At 33.8% G+C, this 23,561-nt stretch overlaps 1 protein-coding gene across 1 annotated transcript in view; it reads right to left on the reverse strand.

Annotated features, from left to right (window-relative positions):
- Positions 1–23,561, reverse strand: part of ERBIN (erbb2 interacting protein) — a 105,457-nt gene that overhangs the window by 61,423 nt on the left and 20,473 nt on the right. The window contains exons 5-10 of the mRNA XM_044663502.1: positions 18,208–18,297; positions 11,660–11,716; positions 9,024–9,087; positions 6,694–6,768; positions 3,158–3,302; positions 1,041–1,113 (exon numbers count right to left, since the gene is read on the reverse strand). Coding sequence (XP_044519437.1) covers positions 1,041–1,113; positions 3,158–3,302; positions 6,694–6,768; positions 9,024–9,087; positions 11,660–11,716; positions 18,208–18,297 — 504 coding nt within the window. The remainder of the gene's footprint in view (positions 1–1,040; positions 1,114–3,157; positions 3,303–6,693; positions 6,769–9,023; positions 9,088–11,659; positions 11,717–18,207; positions 18,298–23,561) is intronic.

The raw sequence follows: 23,561 nt of genomic DNA on the forward strand, positions 1-23,561 counted from the left end.
TTTCAGCTGAAAATCTTAATAGGCTGATAACATCTTACTTTTAAGTTTGTTTTGACCTTTTGGATTCTCCTGAAAGGCCCCTGGGATACTCCCAAGGATACATGGACCATGCTTTGAGAACCAGTACAAGAGCTAATGTATATTAATCAAGTATATTAATAAAGCAGGCCTAAACAATTTTTAGAGATGAGAAAGTAAGAATATGGGCCAATAATTGCTGATGCCACCTTTTTCCTTCGAGTGGCAGCACCATCTGTGATCTTTTCCATTCTTTTGAAATCCTCCACTTTAAAATGACTTGAAAATCAATTTCTATAGGCATTTAAAATTTTATCTCCTTTAGCACAGACTGTCAGGTTGCATTACTTTTCCTGACTATATCTTTTTAAGTATTGCTTCCATTATTTTACATAATAAATCAGATTATTTCAGTGTTGAATATCATGAAAGTTATTATATACTATTATTTTGAGACTAGTTTCAAAGTTGCAAAACTACATTCAATACAAGGGTTAAAAAAAACCTGGAGTCAGCTATTAGTTTTCTAAGTGTAAGAGCATGGCAAACAAAGGGCAACATTAAATAGGAGTATATATTTATTTATATGCAAAATGTAAGTGTGATGAAAGTGTTAAACTATGAACATGAAAACTTACAAAACCACAAAAAGCAATAAGAAAAAATCTGAAAAGAGCTAAAGAATACAGCTAAACCAGCTAAACCTAAGGTCACTTGGAAATAAACACATTAAAAAAAATGAACAAACGTGAAATGAAAAAGACACACTGGCTCTTTTATAATAATATATCTTCAATACCAATTCAATACCAAGAACCAATGTTTGTTCCATGTATTATACGGAAAAGTGGTTATGACACTCGGGAAGGGGAGGCACACCTATCAATTAATCATTTTAATATATATGGAATCTTCTTTGATGATGATTTATAGAAATGAGTAAATGCTGATCTAAAAGTATTTAGGGTCTGTCAGATTAAAGGAAAGTTCTTTCTAATCTCAATATTGTGTGAAAAACTTACCCTCCTATTGAGTCTGGTAAATACATTAACTGGTTCTCATCTATTTTAAGTGTTGTTAATTTCTTTAATGATCCTGTTGAAAAAAAGACAGAGAATACTATATAAAATAAAGTTAGATGTGCTTTTTTAATATAAAGCACCTTCTAGAAATCAGTCCTAATTTTGTATTATCTTGATCAAAATATGTAGATAAAAATAGAAATATTTTTCTACTAACATAAGTTTTAACATTCAGCACTAAAAAAATACTTGTTGCTCATCTGTATAGAAAGTAGGGCAATCCATAGAAAATGTGTGAAAGAAGTGTTTAATAATTTACTTGCCAATTAGTAATAAGAATTAGGCAGTAAACTGGAAATAAAGTTTTCAATATATGAGTGAATGAATGAATTCTAATTCATGGAGAGAATGGAAAAGGTCAGGTGTTGAGAACACTAAAGAATGATATATTTAAAGCAAGTAAAAATTGATAATTAAAACTCCCAATATGAACTTCATGAATGAAAATAAAATGGATTTTTAGTGAGAAGACAAATATTGATTAGCTAGGATTAGAAGAAATTTTTCAATAAAAATATAATTATAGCCTATCAGGAAAGAGAAAACTTGATATAACTTATGAAATTCAAATGGGAAATTCCTAAATATTCTCATATTCTCTCTCTCTCTCTCTCTAAAAGAAGTCAATACTTGTTTTAAAGGTTTAAAAAAAGTCAATACTATGTATTGGCTCCAAGACAGAAGAGTGGTAAGGGTAGGCAATGGGGGTCAAGTGACTTGCTCAGGGTCACACAGCTGGGAAGTGTCTGAGGTCAGATTTGAACCTAGGACCTCCCATCTCTAGGCCTGGCTCTCAATCCACTGAGCTACCCAGCTGCCCCCTCCTAAATTTTTTTTGCTTTTATTAAAAGAGAAATTGATGATGCTTTAGTCTTTGGCCATTTCAATAATAATTTAATTCAAGAGTTAAATTTAATTCAAATATAAATAAATTTAAATTAAATAAAGAACAACTATTGTGTCCACAATAAATTCTTTCATCTATTGGATTTATATCAGTTGTTAGTTTAGGTTATGTTCTCTTACCAAAATACCTTGCTAAGTTAAGGTTTCAAAAATGATCAAATAAAGGAGAACTAGACTTTATACCAAAGTTCTCAAATGCATTATCTATAAAGGAAAATTATATTTAATATATCTGATATAAAAAATACCCCAAAAAAGTATAACTTACTTAGATTGCTTATTTTGATTAGAGTAAGACATTTTCTTTCAAATAAGCCTGAAGAATATAGGTTTCATTCAAAAGTGGCATTAGAATCAAGGAGCAAAAATTTAGTTAATACACTTTATTTTAAATTTGTGGAAAATAATGCAAAAGAAATTTTTAATAACAATTCAAAACAAAGTGACAAAAAGATAATTTTAAAAATCAGATATATTTCAACTATATCTCGTCTTCAGATTTTTATATGGACATTATAGTCAAAGAATCAACAAAACTTTTAAGTAAAATAATACTTAAGATAATTTTGAAAAAAAAAAAGCTAATAAGGTGTTCAACTTCATTGTGTGAGCTCACTAATCCCCATTTCTATTCTGGGAAGGAATATATAGATCTCTAGAGATGAGCAAAGCATTAAGAACTTAAAAAAATTTTAAAAGAAATGTGTGTAAAGTGCTTTGCAAAATCTAAAGTGCTAAGTAAATGCTAATAATTACTATTACTGACACCATACCCTTTGCTTAACATAGAGATGTTTTCCCATATTTGTCCTATTGAACTCCTTCCCTTGGGAATGGGAAATGTGACCTGGTTTATACTCGTTTTCATGTTAACTATGCAAATATTGTGAGGAAACATGAACTAAATACATTTTCTTTTCAATTCCTGCAGGAATGATAGATACTACCTTGGACGAAAAGGAAACCAGTGATGGCAATGTCAAAAAAGGAGCTAAAAAAAGAATGGAAATGTAAATATCTCATAAAAAAATTAAAACAAGTTTCCTGTCATGGAAATATAAATAATTCACCTAAAACCAAATGAAAACAGACAGTACATATAATTTTATTTTAGTGAAAGATGAATATGCTAATTAGTAGGTAATACAAACCAATAGATTCTGGCAGTTGTTGAAGTGAATTGCTAGACAGTAGCAGGTCTTGAAGACTTTCACATCCTGAAATTCCTTCTTCAACCGTGTCAATGTTGTTCTTTGAAACATCCAAGTAAGTTAATTGCTTCAAACTACCAATCAACTATGAATGAAAAAGAATTGAATAATTTGAGCCACAAATAAAGTAGTGAGAAAAGCTTGGCATCAAAATGAAGACTTAAAAACCAGTATTAATTTCAAGAAAAATTTAAATAATTTTTTCCATGTATGACCATGAAAAAGGCTATTAACAGCTTTTAAAAACAATAGCTAAAATAATATACAAAGGACAAAAAAAGAGCACTATATCAAATTGTAAATCAATTATATAACACACACACACAAACAGCTCTTATTTGTCTACTTTTGTTTTTTGTCTCCTCTATGTATTTTTTAATATTTCATTGATAATTTTCTACCAGACACCCCCATACTCTTTCCTTTCCTTCTTTTCCTTCCTCGTGAAAAATGTCACTATTATTAACATTTCCAAAGAATAGTAAGATTCACAATTTTCAGCCAACAGCATGCTAGCAAATTTTTATTTGGAAATTAAGACTAGGGTTAAATCTATTATTCTTAGTCCCTTTGTGGAACAAGATTGTATGTTTTATATTTGGTTAAAATTAGGATTGGGCTCTTCCCAGAAACTACCCAGTAGCAGATAGGCTGCTGTATAACAGTAAAAAGGATGCATATGGCCTTTTTGGCTCTGGGAATTCATTAAACAGTCAACTGAAAGATGGCAAAATGAAAAAGTCCAAATTTAACCAGGGAAGGATAACTGTCCTTAGAACAAGATTTGAGTCTTTTTGAGTGCATCTTTTAAGCCAGGGATCGGCAACGTATGGCTCCAGAGCCATAAAGTCAATTTTTTTTCAGGTGCTGTTACAGGAGCGCCCACTGTGAGCACTGTACGGCTCTCACGAAATTACATTTTAAAAAATGTGGCTGGGCATCTGGGTAGCTCAGTGGAGTGAGAGTCAGGCCTAGAGACAGGAGGTCCTAGGTTCAAACCCGGCCTCAGCCACTTCCCAGCTGTGTGACCCTGGGCAAGTCACTTGACCCCCATTGCCCACCCTTACCAATCTTCCACCTATGAGACAATACAGCGAAGTACAAGGGTTAAAAAAAAAAAATGTGGCGTTTATGGCTCTCATGGCCAAAAAGGTTGCCGACCCCTGTTTTAAGCAGTCAGGACAGTGGGGAGACTCAGAGGCTACTGATTTTAACATCAGCTTACTTTACCCTTGTTTTTTTTTTTAAGAGTTTTATTCACTTTAGTTTTTAATTCTGAATAGCTTTAATCAAAAGATTTCACCAGGCTATTTGAATTTACAATTGTGTGTGCACACGTGTGCGTACATGTGCCTTTTTGATAACATACTCTTGCTTTTTTTGGTGTCATGTAAAAAACCTTAACTTTTCATCCATTTATTCATGACATTCATTTTTAAAATTTTTTAAATTGGAAATTATCTAAAAAACCCTTATGTTCCATCTTAGAATCAATATTGTGCATTGGGTCAAAGACAGAAGAATGGTAACGGCCACACAATTCAAGTTAAGGGACCTGACAAGAGTCACACAGCTAGGAAGTGTCTAAGGTCATATATCATGAGGCCCACTGAGGAAAGCAGTCAGTCGTGCTTGCCTGAGATTGCTGGCAAGGTCCCAATCTCTCACACAAAGGCACTGCTGCTCTCAGCCAAAGGTCATCATTAAACCCTGAGTCCCGCCTCACTCTGAAGAGCAAAGAAGTTCTTGTAACATCATGACTTTTCCCCAAGAATGCAGAACAGATTAGCAATCACTGTTTCTCAACTTGCTTATTACTGTAACAGCAACCCTGGTAACATCCATGTGTGAGGTCATTTTCATAAACATCCTGTGTGAAAGTAACACCCCCCAAGAATGTTGTAATGCTTAATATTTTCTTCTCTATTCACAATAAATGAAGATCAGAGCCCCCAGTCATGATGATGATTCTTCTGCTCAATCATTTTCAGGTATGCTGGCCTCCCTCCCTCTTCCCTATCTCTAGCAGCTAGCAGGCTAACTCTTTCTCCATGGCTACAACAGCCCTCAGATCCAATCATTCGTCACCAGACTCCCATAAGATATGAATCCAGGGCCTCTTGTATCTAGGCCTAACTCTCAAACAACTGACCTACCTTGCTCCCCAATAACTATATCAATCTGCTCATTGTTCATGATTCAGTAATATTCTATCATAATCATACATCACAATTTGTTTAGCCATTTCCCAATTGATGGTCATCCCCTCGATTTCCAGTTCTTTGCCACCCCAAAGAGAGGTGCTTGTTTTGGAGCATATATAGGATCTTTCCCATTTTCATTGATCTCCCTGGGAAATAAATCCTGGGAAATTACTGGGCCTATGAATATACACAGTTTTGTAGTCCTTTTGGGCATTAATTTTTCTCTGAAAGAGTTGGATCAGTTCAGTTCTATCAATTGTATTAGTGTCCCCATAGCATTCATTTTTAAAAATTTTGAGCTCCAAATGTTCTGTTAATCTGCCTCCATCCATTGAGAAGGTAAGTAATGTAAAGTCATGCAAAATAAATTGCAACCCCCACCAAAATCTTTTTAAAAAGTATGCTTCATAGGGAGAGCTGGGTGGCTCAGTGGATTGAGAGTCAGGCCTAGAGACAGGAGGTCCTGGGTTCAAATATGGCCTTAGACACTTCCTAGCTGTGTGACCCTGGGCAAGTCACTTGACCCCCATGGCCTAGCCCTTACCACTCTTCTGCCTTGGAACCAACACATAGTATTGATTCTAAGAAAGAAGGTAAGGGTTTTTAGAAAAATCATGCTTAAATCTGTATTCAGAATTTCTCAATTCTCTTTCAGAGCAGTATTTTTTTATCCTGGTATCTTTAAAACTGTCTTGGATCTTGTCCTAAACTCAGTAGCTAATTCTGTCACAGTTGATTATCACTACAGTATCACTGTGATTATGTAAAATGTTCTTCTGGTTCTGCTCACTTTTGCAACAGTTCATAAAAGTCTTACCAGGTTTATCTGAAATCTTCTTGCTTGATCATTTCTTATCATAGAACAGTATTCCATCACAATCATATACCACATTTTGTTAAAACATTCTCCAATTAGTGGGCATACCATAACTGAGCAAGTTTTAAATTCAAATAATTTATTAAAGACAAATTCAGTATGGGTATGACATGCTTTTGCATGCAGCAAACATAAATGATAAAAAATAGCTAGTAATGGGGCACCTAATTGGATAGAGCCAGGCTAAGAGATTGAGAGGTCCTGGGTTCAATCTGCCCTCAAACACTTCTTAGTTGTATGATCCTGGGCAAATCAATTAACCCAACTGCTTAGCCTTTACCACTCTGCTACCTTGGAAAGGCTACTTAGTATCAATTTTAAGACAGAAGGTATGAGTTTCTTTAAAATTAAATAAAAAAAACCTAGCATAAATTAAAATAATTTCAGATACATACCCCTGGAATAAAAGTCAGTCTATTGCCATCCATCCAAAATTCTTTTAACCCATTAAGTTGTTCAAGTACTTCAGGCTGTTTAGAAAGGGGAGAAAAACATTGAAACAAACATGAGAAACATTTGGAAAAGTTTTAGAACATTTCAGGGACAAATTGACAAAATGGTTAGGAAACCAGTATTGAAGCCAATAATACAGGTCCTTTATTGCAGAGATCCTTTATTGCAGCATTCCAGGAGGGAATAATATAAATTAAAATTTGGGCCTGGGATACAAGCATATCATATTCAATTAATATTAAGTATATCTACCTATTTGGTTTCAGTATGAGGTGTGTGAGGAGAAATGACAGATAAGATTAGAAAGAGAGGTTGGGATCAGACTGTAGACTGTCCTGATGGTTACATCAATGGATGTATATCACCTAACATGGGTATAACTTCCTATATTTTAGTGTCTATCCGGGAGGAATCAAACATGATCTTCCCAAGCAGGAAAAAGATTAAAATATAACTGGGAAATATTTGATGAAATAAAAAATATTAGAATATAGATACTGTTAATATGTGGTTTCCTAAGTTAGTATGTCTCTTTGGATCCTTATGCTAAGGATTTTTTGTCCTCTCTTCTTAATTTGATTCCACTACACCAGGTAAACAGGCGCTATCAAACTAGGACTTTGCGCTACTGCATGGGAGTATTGATTCTTAGATGGACAAGTAAGGACTTATTTTTAAAAAGAAAAAGAAAATCATTCTTACAACAGTATCAAGGAAGGGTTGGAGGAGACAGAGGCTAGAGGAAGTACTACAAGGCAGAGTTATCAAAGGTTTCTGAGATTTTGAGCCCAAGTGATTTGAAGGACGGTGATTAACAAAATTTAGGGAAGTCAGGAGAATCAGTTGGTACAAGGTAATTAAATCAATTTTGAACATATTAACGGAGAAACAAAATGGACCCACTTGTAGATCATATGATCACAGATTAAGAACTTGAAAACACAGATCCTTATTACAAATGAGGCAATAGAGGTCCAGACATTGGATAGTTTTCCCAATGTAGTAAATGTAGTATAATATATCACAAATGTTAAATCTTGAACTAGCTAGAATCTGAATTCAGATTCTCTACTTCCAAATATAGCATTCTATCCACCGCACCATGCTGCTACAATATGGTAGGAAAATACTTATATTTGACCAGAATTGTCAAGTCTCTAAGTGACTTTATTCACAATGTTGGAAACATCTCTTCCTTATAGCTGATGTGATACACCAGAAAGAAGAAGTGATAAATTAAATAGTCATATGTGAAGGGAAGACAATAGATCTTTGGTGAAAATCTATGGTCAAGAGGTACACTCTACAAAACTTAGTTGTAAATTATTTTTTATGGTAACATTAAACTTAAATTACATTCTCGGAGCACCTATGGTATGATGGCAAGGAAACCAGCTGAGGTTTTAAATTTGTAAAAGAAATTGCTATTAAGTGGATGTTCAAGAGATATTTTTTTACCACAGTGTCAAATACCTAAAATCAGATCGTATATCAAACTTAAGAATCTTTTTCTTTTAATTACAACTATTTGTTTTTATAAATTTTTTCTTCAAAATAATGGTAAGTAGATTTTCATAGCACCCAGTGGCCAACTTTTTCTGTCATACCCTGGCTAAAAACTACAGTGTGCTCAATTAAACTGGAGGCTTCTTCATCGGTTATTCAAATGGAACAGCTGCTTTCCTCATTGACCTATTCTTTATTTACTTTCTCAGATTCTTGAAGAATATACTCCTTCTTATCACTGAATGAGAAGTAAAAAGGGAGTGGGTAGGCCTAAAGTAGAAATAACTTTGGCTCATAGCTAAGCTTTCATTTTAAACCGAATTAAAGATAAATTTGAATGACTTAAATCTCATAATCTTTGTTCAAATCTTTCTTCTTTTCTAAATAAGACAATTCAATTCCTGGTCATTCTTTATATGGAACTTTGCTCTTTTTAATTTTGGGATCCTAGTTCCTTCAAAATTTTCCATTTTCCTTATCAAATATTTTATCTTTGGTCCTTTGATAAATGTATGGATACCTTTATCCAAATTTGCAGGTCTTAATAAGGCTAAAATTTTTATAAGGAAAAGAGGGAACAGAGAAAACAATGTAATTATTTTTTAAATTATTTTGAAAACATTATAAATAATATTTATTTAGGCAAGTATTTGCTTGTAGGGTGAGTTTAATATTTATTTTTATTATTTTATAACACATTACAATAATATAATCAATGATTAATTATTTAATATTTAATTATAAATAAAATTTAGTTTTAACTTACCACTTCTGTGAATTCATTACTTCCCAAATCCAATCTCTCCAGCTGAGTTAGTCTATTCATGGTTCTGTGTGAACAGATTAAAAAAGAATTACTATAAAAGTAACTACATTTAAATGTTTCGCATTCTGATGGATTATTAAAGCCAGTAGTGTTCTGCAATAGATGATTTGAGTTGGGAAACCTGGATTCAAGACCTACTTCTGACACTTATAGTGCAAATCACTATATTTCTCAATTCCCAAGGCTAATCACCAAGACTAAAAGAAATGTGATTTTAATATTTGGGTACAAGGTTAATTTGGTTCAACATATTTTTAAAACCAAGTTAAAATTAATATTTAGGATGATTGTCTCTATAATTCTGGTCTCAGGGATATATATTTTCCTCTGAGTACTGCTTTGGCTGCATCCCATAGGTTTTGATATGATGTCTCCTCATTGTCATTCTCTTCAATGACATCAATGATTGTTTCTATGATTTGCTCTTTAACCAATTTTAGAGAATCATATTGTTTAATTTCCTATTAATTTTTGATTTGCCTCTCCATATACCCTTACTAATTATAATTTTTATTGCATTATGATCTGAAAAAGTTGCATTTATTATTTTTGCTTGTTTTTATTCCCTAGTACCTGATCAATCTTTGTGAATGTACCATATGCTGCTGAGAAGAGGTATATTCCTTTTTGTCCCTATTTACTTTTCTCCATATCTATTAACTCTAATTTTTCTAGGATTTCATTCGCAACTCTTACCTCTTTCTTATTTATTTTTTGGTTTGATTTAGCTAGATCTGATAGAGGGAGAGATTCAGGTCTCCCACTAGTATAGTTTTACTATCCATTTTCTCCTTTAAAAATCTATACATGGGGGTCAGCTAGGTAGTAAAGTGGAAAGAGCCTGGAGGCAAAAGGTCCTGGGTTCAAATCTGACCTCAGACACTGCCTAGCAATTTGACTCTGGGCAAATCACTTACTTGCCCTACTGCCTAGCACTTACCAGTCTTCTGCCTTGAAACCAATACACAGTATTGATTCTAAGCTGGAAGGTAAGGGTTAAAATGTATATATACAAGATACAAAAAGGAGACACAAGGTAACCTTAGACAAGAAGAGACTATTATTGATTTTTTTGGTAAACCTTAATACATCTTAAAATGTGAATTATAAAAAGTTGTTGACCAACTAGGAGAGACATAATTCATCCTTTGCAAGGATGAAGGAGGAGGAAATAGTACCAATGGAACAAGCCAAAACAAGTAGAAGTATTTACTTTTATCCTGCTTATTGGAGGTAGGAGAGAAGTTAAGTAGCAAGCCAGAAGCTAAACTTTTCTTGCTTCCTCTTATTCATTCCCCTTATTATCTTCTAAAATAAAGCAATATGACTTCCAAACTCATCCTTCAAGTAAACCCTCCTGACTTCTGTTTCCAATCCTCTTAATTGCAAAATCTAATGGCCTTTTCTCAATCCTCATTCTGTCTGACCTCTCTTACAGCAGTTTATGCTAGTGACAATCTTCTTCAAGGTTCAATTATCATCTCTACACAGTTCCCAGAATAGTACACTGATACAGGCACATAGTAGGCATTGAGAAATAACAATCGTTAGCCATAGTGCCTGGCACCTGGTAAGCACTTGCTGCACAAATAATGCCAGCTGACTATTGTGGCTTGTACTCTTAATTTTGTGTTAAGCAAAATTTAGAGATCATTATTAGCATCTTTAGAATTTCACTCATGTCATCATTTCACTATGCAAACTGACATCAATAAATCTATAAAATATTTGTTGACCACTGAAGATAAAAACTCAAGTCTGATGACAGTCAAAGAAGATAAGAGATCTTTGCAATAATTAGAGTAATAAAAAGTTCATCTTTTATGAAACTTACAATATTCTGATCTCTAATACAATTATATATTGAGTGGCCTTGACCTCTGGACTACAAAGTACACTCCTTTAGAGTAAGGGCTTTAAATCCATGTGCAAAATAAGCCCCCCCAAAAAATCTGAAGAATGAGAGCTATCTAGTTTTTAAAAAGAATATGTATTGAAAGGTAGAAACAAAGACTGTAGACAATTAGGGATGCAAATACACTGAAGTGGAAGAAAATTTGGAAATAGTGAAGCGAAAAGCAATAATATTAAAAGATAATATTATCTGCACATAAGCTTCTGATCCAGAGATAAAATTATAATGCTTATCGAAAACTACAAAGAGGGAAAAATTCTATTAAAAATTCTAAAAAAAATCTTTGTATAAAAATTGGGTACAAAAATGTTACTAGCTGCTGTTTTTAGTAACAGCAAACAAATGGAAATTAAAAGGATGCTCCTTGGTTAGGGATTTATATAGTATGAATTATTGTATAAGAGTCTGATGGAATACTAAAGTGCTGGAAGAAATGGATGAACAGTTTCAGAGAGACCTCTAAAGACTTTTATGAACTGATGCATCTTTAGATATGGGGAAGGAGAGAAAAAAATGTATACAACATAAAAAGGAACAATTTTAAAAACTTAAGAAATGACCAATACAGAGATTAACCATAATTACAAAGAAAAAAGGTGAAGCTAATTTAAAGAAGGATAAAAAGAACTCACATACATTTTAATGATTTATCCTTACTTACTTTGGCAACATTTTTAACTGGTTTTCTCTAAGTTCCAAAATCTGAAGTTTTGTTAACCTGTTAAATAAAAAAAAAGATTAAAAACAAAATCTGGTTACTATAGAACAATGACTCAACATAGTGACTAAATTAAAACTGTACTATAATATAAATAGATCAAAATTTTATTGTATGTACATTATGTGCCATATACTTACTAAATGAACATTTTTTTATTGTGTTAACTACAAGTTATGCTGAACAGGCAACAAAAAGCTTATAACAAAACAATAAGCTTATAACCCTTAATAAAATAAGGAACAAATATATAATTATATTAATAATACATTCAAGGCAATATAAGGATGACTGTCTATTTGAGGACCTCCTTTTCTCATTGTTCTTTCATTTTTACCTTGTAATTCTCTTCAATTCTTTGTTTGAATTTCACAGTTTCTCCAAATTCTGGTCTTTTCATCAGGAATGCTAAGAGGTCCTCTCATTAAGATCCAATTTTTTTTTCTCATATTGCTAGGTAAATTATTTTTGCCCATTAAGTGCTCTGCTCCTTTAAAGAGATGGCTACTAAATTTTGTGTGATCCTGGTTGTGGCTCCTTGGAACTTAAATTAATTCTTCTGGCTGCTTACAGTAGTTTTTCTGAACAGCATGCACTGGAATTTAACTATAATGTTAATGGGCCTTTTCATTTTGAAGTTTCTTTAAAGAGGTGACTATTGGATTCTATTTCCACAATAACTTTTCCTTCGAAAAGATATGGAAAATTATTTTTTAGGATTTTTTGAAATGATATTTAGGCTCTTTTTTTGGTTATGGAAATCAGATAGTCCAATGATTCTAAATTTTCTTTCTCCTCAATCTCTTTCCTGTGTCAGTTGTTTTTGCTATGAAATCTTGTATTTTTCTTCTATTTTTCATACTTTGACTTTGTTATCATTTTGTTGTCATTGTTGTTTCATGGATTCACATTGCCCTTGGGAATTAGAGACAAGTCTCCTCTTTTGGAGATGAGACCACTGAACCAGAGATATCCTTTGAAATTACTTTTAGGAACAACTAGGTAGCACAATAGAAAAGAATGCCAGGTCTGGAGTTGGAGTGATCTGGGTTCAAATCTGATCTCAATGACACCTCCTTGCTAAGTGACCCTTGCCTAGCCCTTGACCCTCTTTTGCACCTAGAACTGATACACAGTTTCAATTATAAGGTAGAAGGCAAGGGTTGTTAAAAAAAATTATTGCTAAGATAGAAGGTAAGGGTTTAAAAAAAAGAGAAATCTCTTCTGTCAGGATATAAGCAATTATATTCTAAAGAACTATAAAGGAACAATAAATGAGAAAACAGGGAGGTGGATGGAGTTTCTATAAGTTGAATATGGCATAAATTGTGAGACGGTCCCCCTTTTTGATTTGGTTTATCTTAAGAAGATATTATTTGCTATTATAAGATAATTTACCAATAGAAGGAAGAAGTAATTGAAAATAGTATAAAAACAAAAGCTAACTATATTAAAATATGCTGACTGGAAATAACTGATTAATAATGAAGACATTTTCCCAAATAGCTGTTTCTGTATACTCAACTTTGTAAAGATCAAAATCAAATCCAAAATAGAATAATAAAGATGAGCTGAATATGGAGTTTGTACAATTGAGACCACTCCAAACTGAACTATTTGAACAAAATGCTGGTAACTAAAATGGGAAACAGAAAAAAAGTACAGAAACTTGAATATACTATCATAATTTAGGAAAATTAATAAAGACAAGACAATTAGAGTCAAGAAAATGCCTTATTCAGCAAATACTCTAATGTGATTTCCAAGTAGAGAAACATGAATTAAAATACCTTTATTAAATGTGGCAAAGAATGATGATGCTTACTAATGTAAAAATAATTATAGGCAAGCACAAAAATAAAGGGGAAAACTATGGAAATAAAGTTTCAAAATTGTTTCAGATACTTTTGATAGATGTAATCAAAAAAAGTATCTTCAGTGATAAAATGAAGTGAAGCTCACAGATGAACTTCCCTTCAGAGCCAGGCACAAGAAGACTCTTTTCATAGAAAAATAAACTATCTAAACTATTTATTTAAAATATATAAGGATAAAAAGGATTTCTAATTCTAAGGGATTATAACTACACCCAAATAAAACTCTCTGGTTCTGCAAGAAACCACTCTCCTGTGTTTCACAGACTACTCTAATCCTCCCTGATCTGACTAGCCCAAATTTATACTATTATAAATAAAACTACCACTATTATCCTTATAATTCTTTACTTCGCCTTTAAGTTATAAAAATAACAAAGGCTAGCTGGTTGAGTCTCAAAAAGAATCACATTAGGACTCTGAGCCTTAACAGATTCAGAGTCCAAACCAAAGACCAGGGTTTCTTTGGTCTTCTCAGAGTTTAATCAATCTATAAACAGTAATATATAATCAATAGTGTTTCCCAAGTTGGAAAACAAAACACTAAGCTCCTTCAGGTCTTTCATTCAGACAGAGAGAGGCAAAGATGTTACATTCTCCAGCCCTGAGGGAGAAAGTCCCTGTGACTCTGCCAAATGCCAGAGACCAACTGTCAAACTGCAACACCCAGAGAGTAACTGTCATAGAAAAATGGTTACAACTGTCAATATTTGAAATTAACACACTTCTCTCAGCTCTGTTTGAAACTCCAATTCTTTCTCAAGCCAGCTTCTTCTTTACTTCTTATCTCTATACTAATAAAACAATGCTTATTTTCTAATATCATCCTTATACTAGCTGTGTGATCCAAGATCTACTGTCTAGCCTTTACTGTTTTTCTGCCTTAAAATTGAACTTGCTATCAATTATAAAGGTGGAAGGTAAGGATTAAAAAAAAGAAGAATGCTATAAGATTATACATTGTAATACCTAAAAATAAACAAAAAAACACAGGAAAAGCAAAGGGAATAAAACTGGAGAAGGATATCCAATTAAGCCAGCTTATTCATGACTTTTCAACAACATCAAATGGAAGAAAAAAGAAAAACCACCAAAATTTACATAAGTATGTTCTTATTTTTTAAACCTTTAATTTCTGCATAGAATCCTGTATATTGGTTCTAAAGCAGAAGAATGGTAAGGGCTAGGCAATGAGGGTTAAGTGATTTGCATAGCTATTAAGTCTCCTGTCTCTAGGACTGACTCTCAAATCACTGACTCATCTAGCTGCCCCCCACACACACAACTATATTTCTCAATCAATGACAGGAAGAGAGGAAGCAGAAGTTAATTCAAGAAAATAAAGAGTGTAAGAGAAGTTCAAATTAGTACAGAAAGAGTTCTAACTTGAAGAGCAGTTTTGAGGTTATTGAGAAATCAACAATCATTTATTAAGAACCAACCAAGAAAATGAAAGTGGGCAAAATGTCAAATATTGGGGATGAGGGAGAACATTATTATAAAAACCCCAAACCACAAAACACACATACACACAAATGAAAAATTATAAAACTTTTCCCTTCATTTGTGAATAAGCATAACAAAAGGCAAACTGAAAAGAAATATGTCTGACACTGTGGGGGGTTGGGATGAAATTTAAGAGTCATCTGAATCAAATAGTAAAGGAAGACACAAACTCTGAGAGGCAGAAAATTAGGAAAGCAACTTTCTAAATGGGGAGAGAGAATGTAAATAGATAGGCAAATGCAAGATACAAAGAATAGATCCTCAGAGAGGAAGGCAATGTTTGGGGGACTGGGGAAAGTCTCCTGAAATTGGGAGCTGAGTGTTAAGAAAGCTGAGGAAAGAGAGAAATGGGATTACAAAATGTCAGAAAACTAATGTAAAAAAACTTTCTGTAGACAATGATGGAAAAAAATTTATTTTTTAAAATGGAAGCTGAGAAAACTCCAGGTTGACAATCAAAGGGAGCATTCGTTCAAGGAGTGGAGGGCAGCCAATGCAATGGAACTGAAAGAGAAGTTGGAGTGGTCTATTTGAGGAACATCAAATAGGGAGTATAGATGGATTGCAGAGTAAATGGAGGGTAGGCAGGAATATAAAGACAGGAAGAAGCTTTTAAATATCAAAGATAGGCATTTATATTTGATCCTGCAGTCTTCTCTGAAAACTTCCATCTAACTGGAAGGAAAAAGTTCATAGCAATGACATGAAGAACCTGCAAAGGATCCTGGGAAGCAGTATCTGGAAAAAGTAGTATCACAAGAATCTAGAGAAGAGGGAATATAGTGGATGAGGAAATTATCATCAGTGTCAAATGCTGAATAGAGGTCAAGAAGAGAGATCTGAGAAAAAAATATATAATAAAGATATATTACATAGCTTTTATAATATATCATAGTAATTAAAAATTGATCCATGATCTTAAATACAATTGTTGCAGCTAAATGATGAGAGCAGAAATTTAAAGAGTGTCTAAAAGAAAGAGGAGGAAGACAAGAAACAACAAGAACAGTAAGATCGAATAAGGGTTTCTTAAAGGTAAAGCAGATATGGGAATAAGTCATAGGGAGAGAGAATGTAGGGGATAAAGTCAGGGCAAAATGTGTAAAGGGGGAAGAGATTTGGATCATTGGTACATGGTGGGGAGGAGGAGCAGTTTGTAAGGAGAATGTCCTGAGAGCACTGAGAAAGACGCTGGAGTAATTTTGATGATATGGAGTCCATCAGCAGAGATAGTAAAAGAAGGGGGTCTATTAGAAACTTGAGAGAAGAGAATTTTGGCTTAGTCCCTATGGAGAATGGAATAGTGATTCAATTAGAGAGAAATCAAATAAGGACCTGGGCTAAACATGGCTTCATTTTTAGTAGCATGTGAATAAGAAAGAAGATGGTGTAAGAAAACCAGGATTGGATTTTGACATTTGTTCAATGATAGGACAAGAAAACAAGAGATTCCACAGTAGAAGATATTGTTGAGGTGAATTGGTAGATCAAGAATTCAGGATAAGGAAGGGCAGTGGAAGTGGGGGGGGGGGGGTAGTCAGTGAAAGAGCCTAAAAAAAAGTTATAGGTTAGAAGGAAATGAAGTCAGGGCCAGTCATCATTGAAAATATGATAACTACTGAAGAACGAAACCAGGCAAAATACTGGTAGCTGAAAAGAAGTCTATGGACTGCAGTACATAATGAGACTATAGAAGGATCTTCTAAAAGATTTCTCTTCATGTCAGCTAGTAATGCTGAGTTCAGCAAGGCCCCAGCAGGCCATTCTCACAAGAAATAAGAATAGAAGGGATTTGAAGATACTGGTTACCCTGGGTTAAGTGGATGGAAGCTAGCAATAAGATCTTATCCCAGACAAGACCTGAGGGTTCAACCATAGCAAAAAACTGTAGGACAGAGTGAGCTGAAGCAGGGAATTTGTTTGGAGGATGCCTGTGGAGACCAGGTTCTGCAGAAAGTCCTGAGAAAGGACCTAGCAAAACTTAAGAGGTGAGGTCTGATAGTCCTCTGCAAATATAAAAAAAAGCAAGAGATGGTGTGTTAAGTTTAAGAAATACGAAGTCATCTAGTTTGGTCAGCTTTTAGAAATGATGGGTAGAAGTCATTCCCAAAATAATAGGCTGAAGAAACACTTGTATTTTAATCTAAAGTAGAGTTAAAAATAAAAATAGTGGAGGTGTTGAAAGTCTGTTTTGGTAGTTTTATTTTGTTGTGGAAGAAGGGTGCATAGTCTGAGTAAGAAAGAAAGATATTCATGTTTCTTGCCACTTAAATGGTTTAGTGAACTTAAGAGATCCCTGGATTCTAGTCCCAACTTGATTCCTGACTCAATAGGTGACATCATTGCCTCCTTGAACCTCAGTTTCCCTATCTGTGAAATAAGAACAAGAGGATAAAATGAGAATAAAATGGCAAGTTGTAATGATTATAATAATTAAGCAACCAATGAGGATCATTAAGAATGGCTGTGTTAGGGTAGCTGTTGGGAAGGCAAAGAACAGTGTGCAAAGAAATAATTAGAAAAATATCTTATCTTCCAATTTAAAAAAACTTTTTGGAGAGTTTGATAACAACCTTTGGTATAGATGTGAAATGAAATTGATTATGGTTTTTTAAATTCTGAATATTACCAAAATCAGAAAAGCAAAATGGCACAGTGGAAAGAGTACTGAAATTGGAATAGGAGTCCTTTTCAAATCCATCTAAGATGCTTTGTGGGATTGAAAAAATTAAATATTAAATTAAAAAAATTCCACTCTAGGAGCCTCAGTGTGTCTATCTGTGAAATGGTGATATAGTTGAGTCTTATAATTTATGAAATCTCTTTCCAACTCTAAAATCCCACAATCTTAATATTTAGACTATATAATATGGCAATATATATGAAAAGTAATCACCACTGGAGTTTTTCCCATTATAATTTACTTAGGAAAACTGTGAAAAGAATTAACAATGCAATCAAACTAAATAAGAAATTGTCAAAAACATAACTGGAAAAACAACATTAATTTAATAAATGAAAAAATTGAAAAGTCAATTAAAAGAAAGAACAAAGATACTTCTATTACTATATATACTTGGAAAAGTGAAATCTGTATATAACACAACTTACCTGCCAAAATTGGCTGGCAAGAACTCAAGGAAAGCATCATTCAGATACAGCTGAGTTAGGTTTAACAGTTGAGAAAATCCATCAGGAAGTCTGCATTGAAAAACAGGATCTTCAATTTAATTCTCTCTTTTTTTGGTATTAATGTCATCAAGATTTTTAAAGAACATATGAGATTGATTTGCATTTTTTAAATTCTTCTATCTATATCCCCTAGTTGAAGATTCTTCTTTGTGGCAATTTACAAATAAAAACACATATACATTTAAATAGTTTGAAAATTCATGAAAACTTTCTTGTTGATCTTAATAATACTAAAATTATACCAAGGAGCCATCTGTAATAATTCAGGACAAATTTAAAATTAATTCCACAGATAATCTCTAAATTTCTTACTTCACCACTTGAAGGATCAGTGAGTGGCAGGCTTCTACCAAAGCAGAACAAAACTATTCCATGTTTTGAAAGATGGATAAAAACAATTAATTATCCATGTAGGGAAAATAAAGTATAGTTGAAAAGTAGTGTGGCATGGCAGATAAAAGGACCAGTTCTCCTGGAGTTCCCTGCATCCAAAGTCCTCTGATACATACTAGCTATATGTCCATTAGTAATTTTTTGTAACTTTTCTGCATCCCCTCAACTCTCAATCAATTAAACAATATGTATTTATTAAGCCCCTATTATATACTAGGTGCTAGAAATACACTAGACCCTAGAGATACAAATGCAAAGACTGAAAGAATTCCTGCTTATAATTTGGTGAAGGGAATAGGGAAACAAACATATATAAAGCTTATTGATAACAAATACAAGGTGGTTATGGAGGGAGAACATGAGCAGTTGGGGGGATTAAGAAAGGGTTCATATGCAGAAGATGTTATATGAGCTGTGTCCTCAAGAAAAAGAGGTATTCAGTAAGGTAGAGGTGGAAAGGAAGAACCTTCCAAACATAGGGAATGAAATTAAATTCTGTGTGAGAGCAACAGAGATAAGGCCAATGTAATAGAATCATAAGAGTACAAGAAGGAGAGTAATATACAATAACAATAGGCAGGGACAGCTAGGTAGCTCAGTGGATAGAGCACCAAGTCTGGAAATCCTGGGTTCAAATCTATCCCTCAAATACTTCCTACTGGTGGGACCCTGGGCAAGTCACTTTACCCCAAGTGCCTAACCCTTATTGTTCGACTCGGTATCAATTCTAAGACAGAAGGGGAAGAAGGAAGGAGGAAGGGAAGAAGGAAAAGAGGGAGGGAGAAAATAAGGGAGGAAGAGGAGGAAGGGCTTGCATCAGGTTGTGAATGACATTAAAAAGCAATAAGAGTTCTTATTTTAACCTAGAATAGAAAGCCAGTGGAGAGTGTTAAATAGGAGAATAGCAAAGTAAGAAAAACTATATAAATTATTTTGGTAGAAGTATGGGAGAAATACTGAAGAGGAGAAACTTGAAGCAGTGAAAGCAACATAGAAGCCATTGCAGTAATGTAGGCATGAGGTGATGAGGATCTGAAGTAAGGTAGAGGCTGCGTGTGTAGAAAGAAGGGGCTTGGTTGAAAGAGAAATTGATAAAAGAAAGAAATGACAAAATCTGACAAATGATTAGATGTGCAGGGTGAGTAGGAAAGAAAAGGGAAAGCTAAAGTTGAGAACTTTGGAAACTGGAAGAATGGTAGTGCCCTCAATAGAAACAGGAAACTGGAAAAGAGATTTTCCAGTGGAAAAGAGCTTTCTTTTGGATATGTTGCACTTGAGGTGTTTCTGGGAAATCTACTTAGAAATATCCAAGATATAGCTTTTAACTGAGAATTAAAGTTTGGGCAAGAAACTGGGCTGGATATATAGATCTTGTAGTTGTCTGTGTGGAAATGATCATTAAACCCATGAGACCATAAGGCCACCAAAAGTGTGTGTAGAGGGGGCAGCTGGGTAGCTCAGTGGATTGAGAGCCAGGCCTAGAGACAGGAGGTCCTAGGTTCAAATCTGGTCTCAGACACTTCCCAGCTGTGTGACCCTGGACAAGTCACTTGACCCCCATTGCCTAGCCCTTACCACTCTTCTGCCTTGGAACCAATACACAGTGTTGACTCCAAGACGAAAGGTAAGGGTTTAAAAGAAAAAGTGCGTGTGTAGAGACACAAGAGGAAAGGGTGTATGGGTTTTGAGTAATAACCATAGTTAGAGGGCATAAAATAAAAAAAATTAGATAGCAAAAGCTACTGAGCAATCATATAGTGTAAAAGCCAACCAAGAGAGAGCAGTGTCATAAAAACCCAGAAAGGAGCAAGCACCTAGAAAGAGGTGATCAAGAGGTGATAAATGAGCAAAACAGTCAAGAAGAATGAGGACTAAGAAAAGACCACCAGATTTAGTAATTAAGATATCATTGATAACTTTTGAGAAAACAATTTAAAAGTTCAGTCTCTGAAGTCAGAAGCAGAAAGAGAGGAGGCAGAGGCAAATAAGTACAGGAAATTTCAAAAAGTTTGTGAAAGATATATAACGAGAGCTTGAAGAGATAAAAAGGTCTAAAGTAAAGGACTTACAGGTTAAGAGTATATGAAGGCAGTTGAGAAAGAATCAAGAGAAAGATGACTGAAAATTAATAGCAGAGGAGAGTATGTGAGTAGAGTGACTTCAGATGAAATAAACTATAGAAGGCAAGAAGGGTATAAATAAATTGCTCAGGTGTATCTGTAGAGGAAATTTACTCTGAATTCCTCACAATGATGATACCACAGGGTTGGATCACTCTCTAATTCCCTCCCCAAAGTGTTACAACTGTCTTGCCAAATATAAAGAAAGATTACTAAGAAACAAACATACTCAAATACAGAAACAATGTATCACCAAATATACAATGATTTTAAAATCTAAGCAGAAAGGAAATTAAAAAACAAAAACAGGTTTAGCAAATCATTTTAATGTGAAACTAAATGGTGCTAGTAAAAAAAAAAACAAAATGATAACTCATACTGCAAATTTTTTTTTACTATAATGTTTAAAATAAATGTTTAAAATTAAACTGAACAAATTTTGTTGGTCTCTAGTAATTATTTTTGGTGCTATGTAAAAACCAGTGAGGCTAGAAGCAGAAAGTAATGAAAACAAATGGATTAAAATTCATTCATTAAATACTATGTGCAAAGCATTGTGCTAAGCACTGGGGATATAAATATAAAAATAGACACCTCTGTTATATGCAAGCTGTGACTCTGGACAAGTGATTTAACATTTTCAGTGTGTCCCAAGGCAATTCTCTAAGAATTGAGCACATGGCCAAAATAGATACTGAAGTACATAGGCAGATGGAAGTTTTCTCTTCAGCAGGCCCTTCATAGCAATGAAATCATAAGTCTAGTCCAACAAATAAAAATACTAATGTTTGGAGTTGATAAGTTTACAATGAAGACATAACAACAATGACAGGAAGCTAAAAAAAAATTTAAAGGTCTGTTAAAAGTGCTGCAGATGAATTCTGAAAAGGATAAACCAAATATTAGTAATTTTATCAGTATAGATATTTAAAAACCTGTTAAAAGAAAAAAAATTAAAAATCAAATATTATGGGCAAATAGGTGGCTAAGCAGATTGAGAATTAGGTCAAAGATGAGGGGCCAAATCTGGCTTCAGACACTTTCTAGCTATGTGATCCTGAGAAAGTCATTTGACTCCCACTGTCTGGCCCTTATTGCTCTTCTGCCTTAGAACCAAAACATAATAATGATTCAAAGATGGAAGGTAAAGGTTACCACATACCATACCACCACCACCACCACCATATTATTTAAAAGTCCAAAGGTGTATCATAGTTCTTATTTAAAATAATATCATCTGAAATATGAATATTCATGGCCTAAGAACATGAAAAGCTGACAGGGAGAAGTGGGATCAATCAGCTATGTTCTACTTAGCCTCAGAAAGCTGAACTAGGAGCTTTCTAACACTTAGCACCATCAAAAATTTGAATGGAAGGGGGGCAGCTGGGTAGCTCAGTGGATGGAGAGCCAGGCCTAGAGACGGGAGGTCCTAGGTTCAAATCCGGCCTCAGACACTTCCCAGCTGTGTGACCCTGGGCAAGTCACTTGACCCCCATTGCCTACCCTTACCAATCTTCCACCTATAAGTCAATACACAGAAGTTAAGGGTTTAAAATAAAAAAAAATTAAAAAAAATTTGAATGGAAGTCTCAGGACTTTTATAATCTGAGGCCGAATGACTTCTTCTGAATGATGTGGTAGAAGTGTACATTAAAGGAGATATATTTGATAATACAAATTCAACTGATTGTCCTTATTGTTTTGGTGCTACACAAAATGAGTTAACGATTAGAATGGCTGACCTCTGGAGGCCTTGCAGCACTAAAACTGTGCTATGTAACCCCAAGGAAATGGGTAACTCTCAATATTGGTGGAGATTATAATCCATATAAGCTATCTATTACTGTATGATTTTTGTCACTCAAACCTTTCTTGAGAAGGAATCTATCCACTGAGCTCAAAATTTTCAATGATTTTGGGAACAAAGTTTTAGCAACCTGCCCAACCTACTTCATTTTCCAGATGTATATTTTTATATATATAATATATATACATACATATATATATAAAAATATAAAATCTTGTGCCACGACCTGTACTTTAGTTATAACTGGTAATATGGTACCAGCTATTTATATCTACTTACTCTTTATTTCTTGCCCATTGAATCTTTTGCAATTACCAAAATATTAAAAAATACTGAAGTAGCTGTATAATAATAGCACAAAAATACTAGGATTGAAAAGATACTTAGGTACCAGAGTAGCTTAGGGTCATTAAAAAGCTTTATGTTTTTAGACCTTCAAATGCAAATCACTTCCTCCTACTGACAGAATGAACCAAATAGTTACCTGGGTAAAACATTATAAAAATTTGAGTATGGCTACATTTTTTAATTAAAAATTTTAAATCAAAATATCAAGCAGACATTGACAAAAACAATATATAAAACAGAATTCAAAATGTCAGCCCTTCTTCTCAAATCATCTCTGTGCAGGCACTGATAGTAAATAAATATTCCCTTAGGAAAAGCAATTTTCAATTCTAACTTCTGGAAATTGGAAGCCAAATAAAACTAGTCTGCCTATATTTATAGTTTTCATTTTATGTACATGGTTCCATTCTTCTACTTTTAGGGAAAAAGATCTGACCCATATAAGGAGAAGAGTATTCTTTGTAAGTGAGGAGAAACAATGCTAATTGAGACCTGGGTCCTAAAAACAGTATGTAGCCATACAGTGTAGTCATTTTTTTTATTCTAACACTATTGTCTGATTCTTATAGACTGGCAAAAACTAAAAGATGATATATGTTTCA

The sequence above is a fragment of the Gracilinanus agilis genome, chromosome 1, assembly GCF_016433145.1.
Source record: "Gracilinanus agilis isolate LMUSP501 chromosome 1, AgileGrace, whole genome shotgun sequence".
NCBI lineage: Eukaryota > Metazoa > Chordata > Mammalia > Didelphimorphia > Didelphidae > Gracilinanus > Gracilinanus agilis.